Genomic DNA, 16,433 nt, shown 5'->3' with positions numbered 1-16,433 from the left:
TAAAAAAATATTTTTAAAAATTAATAAATATACAAAAATACGAAAAATGTAATAAATTTTCATTATTATTATTTATTTATTTTTATATTTTTGGTATTTAGTGAATTTTTTAAAGATTTCTTCCAAAAATATTTTTAACTATATTTATGTTAGGTGTGTCTAAATATAAAAAAAATTAATTAAAATATTGAAAAAATTCATTGAAAACAAAAAAAAAATGTAAAATTTTCTAAAGAGTATTTTTTGAAAACCCAAAACAAATTTTTTTTTTTTTGAAAAATTAAAAAAACTGAATTATTTTTTGTGCAAAATTGTAAATTTTATATCTATAAAGGAGTATGATAATGAAACATTGATGTGCAAAACTAAAAAACAAAAACTTAAAAAAAAAAAAGGATAATATTTTCAGTTTTAAAACAAAAAAAAAAACTGATAATATTTTTAATTTTATTAGTTAGTTGAACCAAACCAATAAGTAAAAAGGTAAAAACGTTTAATAGCATGATCTATTTTTTTATCAGTTAGTGAAATAATTATCTGAAACATTATTATACAAAATTGATAATGTTATTAGTTTTAAAAATTAAAAAAATGATAAAATTATCAATTTTACTAAATAGGACTTATTAGTTTAAATTTTTTTAAATAATACCTGAATTACTATAACACTTATAAATAGAATTTTTAAGTAATTAATTTATTTTTTTTTAATCTCATATTTTAACTAGTAGCCTGTTCCCTTTATTTGAGAAAAGGGCAGGAAGGTTAATTCGACATCGTCTTGTTAGGAACTGTTTCATAAGCTTCTTGTAGAGAAGAGAGAGAGAGAGAGAAGCATGGAGGGACTCACAGATGAAGAAAGAAGGGCTCTTCGTGGTAGCAAATTCGCTCCTCTTCCTCCTTCTGCTTCCTCTCCTTCCCGATCCAAACCCAAACCCAGGTCTCACTTCTCTCTCTCTCAACTCTCTCTAATCAATTTAGTTTGTTAATTAATCATCATTGCAACTTATCAGACTAATCTGAATTCATTCCACAATCTCTGTCACTCTCTATTCATGGTTTTATGAGACTATTATTGTATTTTTGATGAATTTCATGAGAATTTTACTGGGTCTTGATTGAACTGAAAATTCAGACTTTACCCCCAATTAGATGGAATAGATTAAGCATATTGTTTCAATATCATGTGAGTTATTGTATGTTTTGGCATTGTATTTGATTAATTCTTATTTTTTCATCCCCTCCTCAAATTTGCAAGTACCCAACTCAGCTACTCTCTTATAAATCTTTAGTTTTTTTTATAAAAAAATCAATTTAGTTTATTAATCATCATTACAACCTCTCAGACTAATCTGAATTCATTCTGCAATCTCTTTCACTCCCTATTCATGGAATTATGAGACTATTATTGTATTTTCAAGGAATTTCATGAGAATTTTACTGAGTCTTGAACTGAAAATTCTGATTTTACCCCAATTAGATTAGATGGAATAGATAAAGCATATTGTTTGAATATTGAAAAAATTAAAATCCCTTAGATATTGATTTGTGATTACGTTTCACTTTTAAATAACGAATAATAATCCCAATTAAATAATCAAAAACAAATCAACACACCGATTTAACGTGGAAAAATCACAATTGAAGTGCCTCCAATCGTGATAAAAAAAATTACGGGCCAAAGCCACAAAACAATCCACTAAGAAAATAAAAAAGAACTACACATGTGGATCCTCAATTACCTAGCGCATCCATACCCGAATTTAACCAACTCCAATATGCCTCTTCCACCACTGACTTCACCTCGGAATTCTCTTACCCAACGTTGAATCTACAACACGGATGTCGAATTCACGACGATCAGCCACTCCGGAATCTACCAAAATTTCAGGCCCAAATTCTCCAAAATCTATCGAAGAACAACTCTCTTTTGTGAATTAAAGAAAACACACAAACCCTACAGATCCATTGATCAGTCTTAAATCATCAAGAAAGCACTCTTAAAGCACCCTCCAATATAAAATACTTTGTTTTTTCTTCCTCTTTGAAAATCTGGACTGCTCAAACCCTAAAAATAACAAATTGCGCACTTTATAGAAAATTAGATCACGAAGATCGCTCGAGTGCACATTTCACCACTCAAGCGGTGTGAGTAAAGGCGGTGCAAAACATATAGGCTGATCGTTCGAGCGCAACATTCACCACTCCCAGAAATTCAGGCACTCTGTAAAAGTACTGGGGAATTCTTTTCTCTGCTGGACCGCACAAATGACTACTCAAGCGGTCAAACAACTTCGACTGTATTTTTGCTTTTTGCTTTTTGCTTTTTGCTTCAGTGAAGTAGCAAAAATGGAAGGATCAAGATCACAAACTACTCTACATAGACACAACTCGGATTGGATTTGCAACTAAACACTCACATCCTCATTGAAATATAAGAGCAAATAAAATTATAAGTGAAAGGAGTTTTGTCGAACGGAATTGCCAATTACAAAAACCTAACAATCTCCCCATTTGACAATTCCGTGACAAAACACACCTAACAAATAAAATCCTAATCACCCCAACCCATAACAGCCAATCAAGATGCTAGTAGTGCTATCATCTGAAAAACAGCTATTACTGCCACAGTCTGCAAAACAACTAATATTGCCACAAGATTATATGAAAGTAATAGACATATGACAAGATTATCTTGCAACATGAATAGATGAAAATTTTAAGAACATGGAGACATACTAAAAACACTCCCTCTCAAAAAATATCATGTGGGTTATTGCATGTTTTCGCATTGTATTTTATTAATATTATCCTACTCAACTACTCTCTCATTGAAACCTCGTAGACTAATATAAATTCATTCTATGACCCCTTTCACTAATTCATGACAAAGCTTAGAACTCTCTACCTTGAGTTATGAGACTATTATTGTATCTTAGGTGAATTTCATGAGAAAGAGTGTTGAACTGAAAATTCAGACTTTGCCTCCAATTATATGGAATAGATCAAGCATATTGTTTGAATATCATGAGGGTTATTGTATGTTTTTGCATAATAATTATTTGATTAATATGGCACCACCCAATTCTTATTTTTTCATCCCCTCCTCAAATTTCCAAGTACCCAACTCAATAATCTAAATAAGAAGAAATTCCCTATTGAATTCTCCATTAATCTATAACTTGTATTATTTTATAAAAAAAAAAAAAATCACCTAAAATTTAAGCCTTTTGTTCACAATGTGGTGCTTTTTCTGTAGGTTACCTCACCCCGGTGGGCCATTGACAACAAACAAGGCTGCGGCTTTGGCAAAGTTCCTTGAAAGAAAACTCCAGGAGCCTAATGGATTGGCTTCTATAAAGCCCGAACTTGTTGAACTGGCTGTCAAAAATGCAAAGGATACTGTAAATGCTAGTAATTACCGATTACATCTTGTAGTTTTTTTTCCAATGGTGTTAAATTCCTTTATTCTCGAACTACGCTATGGACCTGGTTAAACCTAGTCAAGTTTGTGGAAACCCATTTTTTTCCTTATGTGCAATGGAGGTCAAATTCATGACTTATAAGCCTTATATACACAACCCAACTCATGACCTAATTTTTCTTTGAAGAGTCTTTCCTGTTGGATTATATGGTTCAAACTTAATGTAATAGTGATTTACTAAATCTCATTGATTTTGACTTTTGTTTCTTTTTTATTCTTATCCATATTCAAGTAGTTGGTATTTTCAGAATTCAGATGAATATATTCAGAATAGTTAAAAGAAGATATTTGTAACCTTGTTTCTTGTTGGAGTTGGAATTCCAACAGCTAACGATAGTAAACATTAACGGATTTTTTCTGCAAATTTTGGTTTGTTTTATCCTGATAATACCTTACAAAAGTTTAGTGTTTTTATCCCTATTTGACAAGGTAGTATTGTACTCGCATTCATTTGTATTTACAATTGGTACTATACCTAATTGGTTCTGTGTGGGCTTACTGGGCCAGTGTTCACTCCTAGACTATCAATCCATTGGGATGTGGTTGTATTTGTTGGTGGGGTGCTTGATCTCTTCCCTTCTTATCATTTGGTGTTTGTATAGAGGTTTGGCAGTGTGGCAACTGGTTCTCTCAGTACATTGTGTGTGGAAATAATGAGTATTCAATTTGATCAATTCTGGACAAAATCCTTGATATAGTATATATTACTTGAATGTATTCTCATAATTTCACTTGTTTTATACTTCATTTATTATGTTATGATGATGGTTGCCTTTCCTGCTTGTATGTGAATGATCTACTTGCATTTATGATATCTGGGATGTTGCAAATATCACTAAAGTATTTCTCATATTGCAGTAAGCAATAAAATCTAATGTTCTTTCTATGACAGGTGGGGCTTCACATTCAGGAAGAATAGTTCGACATGTAGACTCTTTTGGCGACTCTGAGGTGGTTTATCTTTGTGTTCCTGTAATCATTTTTGGAAAAGTTTCAATACACCTGTGTGTTTTTATGACCTATTTTTCTTCTTAATTGGTTGCAAATATGACAGGATTCTTTGGAAGATGGAGGTGAAAAAATTGAGTCAAAGAAACACAAGAAGAAGAAGAAGAAGAAAAAGAAAGATAAGGGGAAAAACAAAAAACAAAAGGTTTGTTGCCATTGACCATTTCATCCTAGTCAAATCAAAATTGTAAACCTTTGCTTAGTCTTTAATGTTTTTCTGTTGCAGTCATCAAAGGACACTGCAGATGCTGTAGTGAAATGGCCTAAAAAGAAGCTGAAATTGTGATGCAAATAGAATTTCGATTCCAACTGTTTGTCTAAGGACATATTGAAGGGTTTACAAACTAGGTTTATCAGAACATCTACTTTCGCTTTTGATTTTGTCAAATTGATTAGGTGGTTTCTGATTAGAACAGGCACTATTCCAATGAATTTTCATAGAATTTTTTTTTTTACATTTAGTTTTTTCAATTTTGTTTTTTTTAGAATTTATTTGATGCCAATGATTCAAAGCCCTAATGATTAAATTCCTGAGTTGTGCAATTCAATCAATTCTTCTTATGCTTTTGAAAGTGAATTTGTACATTGAAACTTCTTGCAATGTTTTCATACGGTGTTTTGGTTGAGCCTGTTACCTCATTTCCATTGAATGATTGTTGTGTTGTGTCAATTTTTTAAGGAATTTCATAACATTCTCTAATGTGTCGCAATAGAATATTTAATTGGTGATTAATATTTCAAACATCCGTTTGTTGTCTTGTTTAGGTCCTCACTCCCTACTAAACAACCAAATGTAGTTTTGACTGCTTGTAAGTTGTGTATACTCAAACTCATGGACCAGAATGATCCAGGCCGATATGGAAGGGTCGGCCTAAATTTTCCGAGGCCCAAAGCAAACTCAAAAATGAGGCTCAACTTGTAAACTTTTTTTAAAGAATATATATTGGTAAAATATTAAAAATCTTCAATTTATTTTACAAATTACATTCCACTATTCCAGTATGTGCGATTGATCCCCATTCAAATTGAAGGGACAAATAAAAAAAAAACCGTAAAAAATGAAAACAGTTCAAGAATCTATGTTACAACTTCCAAAATCTAAGATCTTAAACAATTTATAAAAAAATAAATAGAAAAAAAACCATCTTCATTCTACATTGAAAATGTACACAAAAAGATTCAATAGTACGAGGCTAGGTAGGTATGAGTGCCAATATTTGGTTCCTGATAATTCCCATGCACTTCTGAATCTCCGCATAGACCGGAAGGTTCTGCAAGCTGCAAGGCTGCAAACTAACAACAGCAGAATCCAGTATCTGGGCCACATCAGCTGGTGGAAACTGTCGTTCCGTACACTTCTGCAATTGTTTATGAAGAAAATATTCAACATTTATAACAAATGTAAGAAAAAACTAAAGAGATAAAAGCTTTAGACTTTATGTCCAAAAGGAGAAAATAAGAAATTGCCGTTAGTGCTACCCAGATAGCCAAAACCCATGATTTGATGGCTATCAATCCTTTACAACATCAGGTACTGTATAAATGATGCCTAGTCAATCATAAATAGAAATTTTATACGTAAAATAGGCCATTTTTAAAACAGTGCTGCCATACTAAAAAGTGGGCTACTATGAAAATCACAAAAAATAGTAACAGTTCGATGGATATATATATATATATGCGATTGTGTGTGAAAAAAATAACTTTGGAACACATCTTCAAATTTACCTGAATCATGAGTAGAGTAGCCACACAGTGACTGATAAGTTCTGATGGGATTTGTGCTTCATTTTTGTCCGACATGTTCTTCAACTCTGCTTCAGGCTTATTCAATGGACTCGATGTGCCATTAATTAGATCGGCAGGAGTAGAAGGTATCATGGCCACCATGCAAGAATCATTCAATGAAAGCCGACTACTTACATAATCTATAGCCTCCTCAATCCTCGCAACAGCATTTCCTCCTCCCTTCAAAGATGACATTGCCTAAAATGATGATTTAATGGAGAAACTCTAGTCAGAACTAGTGAAACATATCAGTGCTTAAAGCTCAAGAGGTCAACATGATGAATGGTTTACCTATGGTAGAAGAATCCATAACTCAGTTCAACCCAAAACAATACTCACCTTGTTTGGTTAGTTTTAGAAAACTGTTTTTTGAGTTTTTTGTGTTTCATCTTTAGTGAAAATTTTAAACTAAAATAAAATAAAAAAATTAGATGCACTTAAAATATAAAATGTTTGTGAAGAAATCTGGAAAAAAATTCACTAAAGACAAAAGTTTTTTTTAATCACATCCACATCAGGTGCATCTAAAAAGTTTGTTTGTTTTTTTTTTTTTTTTTTTTTTTTGACTCAAATATGAAAAAATTCACAAAGAATTAAGAAAATAAAATGAAAAACAAAACTCAAAAACAAATTGTGTTTAAATTCCAAACAAGGTGTAGCCTATACAGCGCAAAAGAAGATCCCACCAGGTGCCTACTGCAAGTAGTAGGGCTATAATTCTTTGTTGAGATGAGTGGTAGTAAGTATCAACACATCACAATGCATTATATGCTTCTCTCCATGTATGCCTCTTTGCATCTCCACGTGTAAGATGGGGTTGCACATGGGAGCTTGAAATGCATTTTTGGGCCTTTTTTCTAATAGCTTAAGCTTTTGAGGCAAGTGGTAATCTACTAGTCAACATATAAGAAGAATCTATTCTTCCAATTGTATCATGATACATGAGTACCAAATGACTGCAGGGAAAAAAATGACATTATGTACCTGCATAGCGGCATCTACCATCATTCGAGCTTTTATTCTTGAGCTCTCGACAATTTCATGGACATGAGATCCTGATTCCTGTGGGTGATTTGCAGGTTGTTCAGACGAGCTCAAGGGACCACCAGAGTCCCCTAAATTGGCTGTGATCCTTGGCCAGGTAAGTGGGGAGCTTCCTTGGTAAGTGTTGCGTTGCCTCAAACAAAAAATAGCAGAAGAAACCTGCCGATTAAGTAGATTGACTTTAACAACCTGCATGAATATATATATATACACAACTGATGATAAAATTGAGCAGAACTGAAAATTAGTTCATGAAAATCACATGCCTGCTCATTTACTTCATTTAACTGTACAAGTACAGCAGCATATTGCTTCTTAAAAGGCTCTGAGTCCTTTAAAGCATCGTCACCATCCCTTTGGCTTTCCAACACGTCATCGTTCATTTGCCTCAATTCAGACACCACTGCTTCCTACAGGTTCCAACATGGAAGATCAATTCACTTTGAAACTATCAATTTTGATAGGAGAACAAGTTAGTAAAAATGGATTTCATTTTAGAAATGTTTCAAGGGCAGTTTTGAGGAAAAAGGATTAACTCTACCACAATGTAAAAGCAGCTATGTTAACAGAACATAGCATCAATGCAACAAAAAGTTATTGAATTGATAATTGATTGTACAGGTGAAACCTCTTAAATGAACACGAAGAAGGTCTTGTGTATTCATCATTAAGTATACAGCTTTAAAAGATGCATAAGTAAGTTTTACAAACTACAATTTTAAAAGATGCATAAATAAGTTTTACGAGCTACAACCTTTTTATCAAGAGCACGAGTCAGCTCAGCAAGAGCTTGGACATCAGCTTCCTTTGCTTGGATCTGTGCCAGTATAGAAGGCTGAGAATTTGCTGCTTGTTGATTGTTGGCAGTTTCCTTGGGTCCAATTTTAGCTTGCAAATTAGGATTTGCAGACACCCCCTGGCCAAAAAAGTTTCTTTCAGAAAATCTTACAGTTGAATGCTGTTATGTTTTAATTCTGTATGACACTGAGTTACAAGGATGTAAGAGTGACGCAAATAATGAAACAAGATAACCATTATATATTCAAAGTGCTGGAAATTTGTGTTAATGCATAGAATATGATAGTGGTGTTGGTGGTAGATAGTGGCATGTATAGAATATGATAGTGGTGTTGGTGGTAGATAGTGGCATGTATAGAATATGATAGTGGTGTTGGTGGTAGATAGTGGCATGTATATAATATGATAGTGGTAGATAGTGGTAATATATAATATGTAAGTGGCATATAATGGGTTATAATGATGTTTGTAATATCTCCTATATAAGGAGTGTCATTTGGTCTTGTAAAATAAGAAGTTTTGAATATAACAGAAATATATTCATTCTTCCTCATATTTTCGGAGTTCTTCTTCCTCATATTTTCTAAGTTGGTATCAGAGCAACAAAAAACGCAGCAGCCCTAAAACCGTCATAGCCATGTCGGAAGTCACGTCCGAAACCACTTCAACCCCTGCCGCTGCCATTCCGGTGAAAACGTCCAACTCTCACTCTGTCCAAATCACCACCATCCGCCTAAATGGTGATAATTTTCTCCGCTGGTCACAATCTGTCCGGGTGTATATCCGTGGGCAAGGAAAGATCGGTTACATCACTGGTGACAAGAAGGCTCCTGCTGTTAATGATCCGCTGTTCGACAGTTGGGACGCTGAAAACTCCATGGTTATGACATGGTTGGTCAATTCTATGGAGGAGGATATAAGCTCTAATTACATGTGCTATCCTACTGCACAAGAATTGTGGGATAATGTTAGTCAGATGTATTCTGACCTAGGAAATCAATCTCAAGTTTTCGAATTAACTTTGAAGTTGGGAGAGATTCGTCAAGGAGATGATTCCGTCACCAAATATTTCAATTCGTTGAAAAGGTTGTGGCAGGATCTTGACATCTTCAACACATACGAATGGAAATCGGTTGACGACTGCAACCACCACAAGAAAACTGTGGAAGACAGCCGTATTTACAAGTTTCTTGCCGGCCTCAACATTGAGTTCGATGAAGTGCGAGGAAGAATTATTGGCAGACCTCCTCTCCCATCCATTGGCGAAGTATTTGCCGAAGTCAGAAGGGAAGAGAGCCGAAGGAGCGTCATGCTTAAGAAAAAAGGTACTGGTGAATCAATTGAAATTTCTGCTTTAATTAGCGATGCTGCGGCCAACAAGGCTGCAAATTACCAGCGCAGGTTTGATGATAAGCCACGGGTCTGGTGTGATTTTTGCAACAAGCCTCGCCATACACGCGAAACGTGTTGGAAGATCCATGGCAAACCTGTCAACTGGAAAAGCAGCAAACAAGGAGAGAAGAATCGTGGCTTTCCTACCGCTAATGAAGCCGATTCAGGTCCCTTCAACAAAGAGCAGATTGATCAACTCTTAAAGCTGATAAAATCCAACTCCTCATCCGGTACTCCTAGTGTTTTGTTGGCACAAACAGGTAGAAATCCTAAAGCCTTCTCTTGCCTAAACTTCTCTCCGTGGATCATAGATTCCGGTGCCTCCGATCACATGACTAGTTTTTCCCATTTATTTAGTACCTATTTCCCTTGTTCTGGTCATGACAAAATCAGAATAGCCGATGGTAGTTTTTCACCTATTGCAGGAAAAGGATTTATTAAACTAACTGAGAAAATTAATCTCAATGCTGTTCTTCACGTCCCCAACTTAGCCTGTAACCTTTTGTCTGTCAGTAAACTATCTAAGGATTCTAATTGTCGTGTTACATTTTTTGAATCCCATTGTGAATTTCAGGACCAGAACTCGGGGATGATGATTGGGCGTGCTAGGATGCTTGAAGGTCTTTACTACTTTGATGAAGTACCTGTTAGTAATAAAAAAGCTCAGAGCTTTAATAGTACTAGTTCAATCTCTGTTCGAGAAAAAATAATGCTATGGCACTATAGGCTAGGACATCCTAGTTTTCTTTATCTGAAACATTTATTTCCAGAATTATTTCAAGGGATTGATTGTTCTTCTTTTCATTGTGAAAGTTGCATTTTTGCAAAATTTCATCGCTCTACTTATTTGCCAAAACCTTACCAGACTTCCAAACCTTTTTATTTGATTCATAGTGATGTTTGGGGCCCTTCTAAAATCACTACTCTTTCTGGTAAAAGATGGTTTGTTACATTTATTGATGACCATACCCGCTTATGTTGGATTTATTTGATGAATAAAAAATCTGACGTGAAAAATTTATTCACAAATTTTTACAATATGATTGAAAACCAATTTCAAACCAAAATTGGTATTTTACATTCTGATAATGGAACATAATATTTCAATGAGCAGTTGGGTGAGTTTTTGGAAAAAAAGGGAATTTTTCATCAATCTACATGTCGGGATACCCCTCAACAAAATGGCATTGCAGAACGAAAAAATAAACATCTACTTGAAGTTGCACGTGATATAATGTTTTACATGCATGTTCCTAAATATTTATGGGGTGAAGCAATTTTAACAGCCTCTTATTTGATAAACAGGATGCCTACAAAGGTGTTAACATACAAAACACCTTTCGATTGTCTCAAAGCTTTTTTTCCTGACACGAGGTTGTTTTCTGATTTATCCGCCAAAGTTTTTGGATGTACTGCCTATGTTCATGTTCCTAGTCAATTTCGTTCAAAACTTGACCCCCGTGCTATAAAATGTGTTTTTTTGGGTTATTCCTCAAACAAAAAGGGGTATAAGTGTTTCGATCCTCAAACCAAGAAATTTCATGTGAGTATGGATGTGTCATTTGTGGAAACAAAATCCTATTTCCCCAACACTTCTCTTCAGGGGGAGACAAGTGGAGTAGAAGACCGTTTTTGGGATATTTCTATCCCGCTCCCCAATGTCATTTATCCTACACAAAAACCACATCTGTCTGATAATGATCACTTAGGAGAACCAAGTTCTATGGTGCCTAGTCAAGAAGATTCTTGTTTAGGGGGAGAAGTACTACAAAATGATCTAAATCCTGAGCTTCAGGTTTATACTAGGAAGCGATTTCATCTGAAGAATAATGACCTGAATGTCCATCCTAATGACCCGAATGTCCACCCGAGTTCTGGCATCGAAATTTTAGGTAATCCTATTCCTTCTATTTCCGACCTTGATGTTCCTATAGCAATTAGGAAAGGTGTCCGAAATTGCATTAAACATCCTATTGCAAATTACCTCTCCTATCAAAGACTGTCTAAAAACCATAGAGCTTTCACATCTAGGATTTCACACTTGTTTGTTCCAAGAAATATACAGGAAGCATTGGATGATCCGAATTGGAAATTAGCAGTCATGGAGGAGATGAATGCTTTAAGGAGAAGTGGTACTTGGGAGATAGTTGATCTACCCAAAGACAAGAAAACAGTTGGGTGTAAATGGGTGTTTACGATAAAATGTAACGCAGATGGAAGCGTTGAGAGATACAAGGCGAGACTGGTGGCTAAAGGCTTCACTCAAACTTATGGGATCGACTATCAGGAGACGTTTGCTCTTGTTGCTAAAATAAATTCCATCAGAGTACTGTTATCTCTTGCAGTAAATTCAGATTGGCCTCTACATCAACTTGACATTAAAAATGCATTTCTCAATGGTGATCTTGAAGAGGAGGTGTTCATGAGCCTACCGCCGGGATTTGAGCAGAGACTTGGAAGCGACAGAGTATGCAGATTGAACAAGTCATTATACGGACTCAAACAATCACCAAGAGCGTGGTTTGAACGCTTTGGGAAGGCAGTTATCAGTTGTGGCTTCTCGCAGAGTCAAGCAGATCACACAATATTTTATAAACATTCAAAAAACAGTAAAATTGCAATTTTGATTGTTTATGTTGATGACATCATTTTAACTGGTAATGATGAAGCAGAGTTAGCAGCCCTCAAAGAGAAACTCGCAAAAGAATTTCACATTAAGGATCTGGGAGCTCTCAAGTATTTCCTCGGAATGGAATTTGCAAGATCCAAGGAAGGTATATTCGTTAATCAGAGAAAATATGTTCTTGATCTCCTTGGAGAAACAGGTATGCTTGGTTGTAAGATGGTGGAGACTCCGATCGAGCCTAACTTGAAGTTACAAGCTGCTAAGGCTGAAGAAGTCAAAGAGAGGGAACAATATCAGCGACTTGTCGGGAAATTGATTTACTTGTCTCATACGCGGCCTGATATTGCCTTTGCAGTCAGCATGGTAAGTCAGTTCATGCACTCACCAGGGGCAGAGCACTTTGAGGCCGTTTATAAGATCTTAAGATATTTGAAATGAACTCAAGGGAGAGGCTTACTGTTCAAGAAACATGGACATCTTCAAGTTGAAGTATACACAGATGCAGACTGGGCAGGAAGTGTTACAAACAGGAGATCAACATCCGGATACTGCTCCTTTGTAGGTGGGAACCTAGTTACATGGCGGAGTAAAAAACAGAATGTGGTAGCTAGAAGTAGTGCAGAAGCAGAGTTCAGAGCTGTTGCCCATGGAATCTGTGAAGTAATGTGGATTAAAAGAATTCTTGAAGAATTAAAACTTTCTCACCCGACACCTATGAAGGTCTATTGTGACAACAAAGCAGCTATATCTATAGCTCATAATCCAGTTCTACATGATCGCACAAAACATATAGAAGTGGATAAACATTTCATCAAGGAGAAAATCAATGCTGGCATAATCTGTATGACCTACCTTCCAACAGGTGAACAATTAGCTGATGTGCTAACGAAGGGACTACACAAGAAGCAATTTGATAAGCTGACTAGCAAGCTGGCTATGGAAGATATCTTCAAACCAGCTTGAGGGGGAGTGCTGGAAATTTGTGTTAATGCATAGAATATGATAGTGGTGTTGGTGGTAGATAGTGGCATGTATAGAATATGATAGTGGTGTTGGTGGTAGATAGTGGCATGTATAGAATATGATAGTGGTGTTGGTGGTAGATAGTGGCATGTATATAATATGATAGTGGTAGATAGTGGTAATATATAATATGTAAGTGGCATATAATGGGTTATAATGATGTTTGTAATATCTCCTATATAAGGAGTGTCATTTGGTCTTGTAAAATAAGAAGTTTTGAATATAACAGAAATATATTCATTCTTCCTCATATTTTCGGAGTTCTTCTTCCTCATATTTTCTAAGTCAAAGATATTGCTTAGAAGGTTAAAATGCCTTCCAAGGTTTCTCTTTTTGCTTGGATGGCCACTTGGGAGCAGACCCTCACAATCAATAATCTAATTCAGAGGGAAAAAAATGATACCAAATATGCATTACATGTGTAAGGAAGCAGGAAACAGTGAAACACTTGTTTTACCTTTTCTAATGGCAACAGACATATAATGTTAAAACCTATCACCTACTTCACCCACTTAAACCTACTCCACTAAACCTAACCCACTACCCCACTACCACCTCACCTACTCCACTAAACTTAACCCAATACACCACTACCACCTTCACTTCACCTACTCCTTACCTACTACACACTCACCCTCTTCTATATATAGGAATCATGAATCATTGTAATATATATAACATTACATCAATCAATAATACATCAATTCTAACATGGTATCAGAGCTATAAGATTTAGGCCTATATTTCTTTCTCGCCGGCGGGCAGTCGGCCGGCAATCTTGCCTTCGCTGCCCGCTGGAGTTTTCTACACATACTCACTTGACGATCTGCGTTGATTCATGATCAGACAGTCCAATTTTGTTCCTGCCCCTTTGTTTCTGCCGCCACCGAGCTCGCCGGAGAACTCCGCCATGCTGCTCTCGCTCAGTCACCGGAGAACTCTTCTGCTCAATCCTTGATGGTGTTGTCATAGCTACACGAGACCAACAAATCTAAGCCCTCTGCTGCAATATCTCTTGCATTCTAAGCCCGGCTGAGAGAGACAGGATAATTCATTTAGGAGCTGCTGTTGTTGCACATCAAAATCTGGCAACAAATCTAAGCCCTCTGCTGCAATATCTCTTGCATTTAAAGATGATCACAAGCGACTTGACTGAAAATGAACTGCTGTGTATGTGTTGTGGCTATGTGTGAATGTGTGCATGAACTGCTGTGTGTTGTGTGTGGAGAACCAACCCGAGAGAGAGAAGTTGGGTGGGTTTCTCTTCTCTAAACCATGCTCCACAGGCTGTTAAAGCTCCAAACACCAAACACCCACCTTTATTTTAATATTTCCACCCATTTATTTTAAACTTTTCTTCCACCAACCCACCAACCCACTGATTTTATATTTTATTTTATCACCCATCATTTCTTTTCACTTTTTCTTCCCACCACTTTCAATCAACTTGTCTTGCATAGCGGGAAGATTGATAAAGAAAAATATTCCAATACAACAAAGCACACCCATTCTTCTTTTATTTATTTAATCACACTCACCAAGTTTGTTTCACTCTCATTATCACATCCATACACACCGGTATCATGTTGTCTTCAACTTTCTTTTATTTATCATTTTAAAATACACCCTTATCATGTTGTTCCCCCTTTTAAGATCAAAAAAAAAAAAAAAAACATTTTACAAACTTGTCATTTCTTCATGCCGGGGATCAACCCCGATCAGCATTTTACACCAAAAAAAAAAAACACACACAAAACAACCACATTCACAGGCGGGGATTTTCTTCTCTACTCTGCCGCCGGTCTCTTCTTCTTGCCTCCGTCCTGGGCGGCCCTTGACGGTGTTGCCTCCGTGTTTCCCACTCCACCGAGCACGTTCACTCCCCCATACTCCTCCACTGCAGTGTATGGCGGACCTCCAAATCGGAACATCACGGTGGCCTTCCGCTTCAGCTCCTTGTTTTCCGCCTTTAGCACACTTACCTCTGCTCGCGCATCCTTATACATGCGTTGGAGCAGAGCCAGTTGGGCGTTTAACTGCTGCACCTCATTTGTCCTACTCTGCAGCCGATGCGACAAGTTTGTGACCGCCGTCATGGTTTCCACACATGACTTCAAAGTATACTGATTGGCCTCAATATCAGTTTGCACCGCCATTTTTTGCTCCACCGACCGCATCGGAAAGTTCAACGGAGCAAAACCAGAGGCGCTTGGTTGAGGTTCACTGGCCACCACACCAGTTATCTCTCTTGTTGACTCGTTGAGGTCGGGAAAGAGAGTGAGCAGACCACGGGACGAAGAGGCCATATTCTGGGTAGCTGAACGGGAAGACGAGGCCATGTTATGGGTTGCTGAGTGTTTCAGAGAAGGGTTGGTTACAGAATGGCAACAGAGTGTTCCAGAATCTCTTTCTCAGAAACGGAAGAGTTTTTTCAAAGGATTTTCGGCGGTTTCAGACTGGTTTGCACAGCCTCCGCCTCAACCTTGGTTAAATAGCCGAGGCAGACACGCGCATCATGCGCCTCTCGGCGCTCGCCGACAACATGGGCGCGCCTTTTGATGGCCCGTCTTTTGATGGCACGCCTTTTGATGGCACGCCTTTTTATGGATTGGGCACGCCTTTTGATGGCACGCCTTTTTTGACAGATTGGGCACACCTTTTGAGGGTGCGATTTTTTAGGGGTCCGACAAGACTCTGTAAACTGTCCCGACATTGATTCCGGTTAGCTCCTTCATAGGTCCGACAAGACTCTGTAAACTGTCCCGACATTGATTTCGGTTAGTTTCTACAAGGGTCCAGCAAGACTCCGTAAACTGTCACAACAACTATCACAACATTGTCTGCTACAACGGTCCGTCATGACCCCATAAACTGTCTTCTACATCGGTCTGACACAACCATCCAGTGTCCTCTACAACGTTATGACACCACCATACAGTGTCTTCACTATCGGTCTGACACGACCATACAGTGTCTCCTATCCTCTTTTCTTTTATGTATTCGTCTATTTTCTTGTTTTGTTACTCTCTCCAAACTCAAGTTGGCTAGTTCCTATCCCCCTTGAGTTTGCGGGGGGGCTGTTAAAACCTATCACCTACTTCACCCACTTAAACCTACTCCACTAAACCTAACCCACTACACCACTACCACCTCACCTACTCCACTAAACCTAACCCACTACACCACTACCACCTCCACTTCACCTACTCCTTACCTACTACACACTCACCCTCTTCTATATATAAGAATCATGAATCATTGTAATATATA

General features: G+C 36.9%; 2 protein-coding genes across 3 annotated transcripts in view; one reads left to right on the top strand and one right to left on the bottom strand.

Moving 5' to 3' along the window:
- Positions 1-738: 738 nt before the first annotated feature.
- On the top strand, positions 739-5,064 carry LOC114303101 (E3 ubiquitin-protein ligase). The gene is made up of 5 exons (XM_028248249.2): positions 739-940; positions 3,260-3,414; positions 4,377-4,435; positions 4,539-4,637; positions 4,719-5,064. The coding sequence occupies exons 1-5, from the start codon at positions 837-839 to the stop codon at positions 4,776-4,778; spliced, it is 477 nt and encodes a 158-aa protein (XP_028104050.2). The 5' UTR covers positions 739-836; the 3' UTR covers positions 4,779-5,064.
- A 333-nt stretch (positions 5,065-5,397) lies between these two features.
- Positions 5,398-16,433, bottom strand: part of LOC114303100 (protein ALWAYS EARLY 3) — a 35,135-nt gene continuing 24,099 nt past the window's right edge. For both annotated transcript variants that reach the window (XM_028248247.2, XM_028248248.2), the window contains exons 16-20: positions 8,079-8,240; positions 7,591-7,734; positions 7,265-7,483; positions 6,221-6,478; positions 5,398-5,850 (exon numbers count right to left, since the gene is read on the bottom strand). In XM_028248247.2, the coding sequence (XP_028104048.2) occupies positions 5,686-5,850; positions 6,221-6,478; positions 7,265-7,483; positions 7,591-7,734; positions 8,079-8,240 (948 nt within the window). In that variant the 3' untranslated portion in view covers positions 5,398-5,685. The remainder of the gene's footprint in view (positions 5,851-6,220; positions 6,479-7,264; positions 7,484-7,590; positions 7,735-8,078; positions 8,241-16,433) is intronic.

This window comes from Camellia sinensis, chromosome 6 (assembly GCF_055761805.1).
Source record: "Camellia sinensis isolate YWXY chromosome 6, ASM5576180v1, whole genome shotgun sequence".
Lineage (NCBI taxonomy): Eukaryota > Viridiplantae > Streptophyta > Magnoliopsida > Ericales > Theaceae > Camellia > Camellia sinensis.
The sequence above is the reverse complement of the archived record's forward strand: the minus strand, read 5'-3'. Positions and strand labels throughout refer to the sequence as shown.

Coding starts and splice junctions, on each gene's coding strand:
- LOC114303101 (XM_028248249.2), top strand. CDS start 837: ATGGAGGGACTCACAGATGAAGAAAGAAGGGCTCTTCGTGGTAGCAAA. Junction 4,436..4,538: donor ACTCTTTTGGCGACTCTGAG/GTGGTTTATCTT, acceptor CAAATATGACAG/GATTCTTTGGAAGATGGAGG. Junction 4,638..4,718: donor GGAAAAACAAAAAACAAAAG/GTTTGTTGCCAT, acceptor TTTCTGTTGCAG/TCATCAAAGGACACTGCAGA.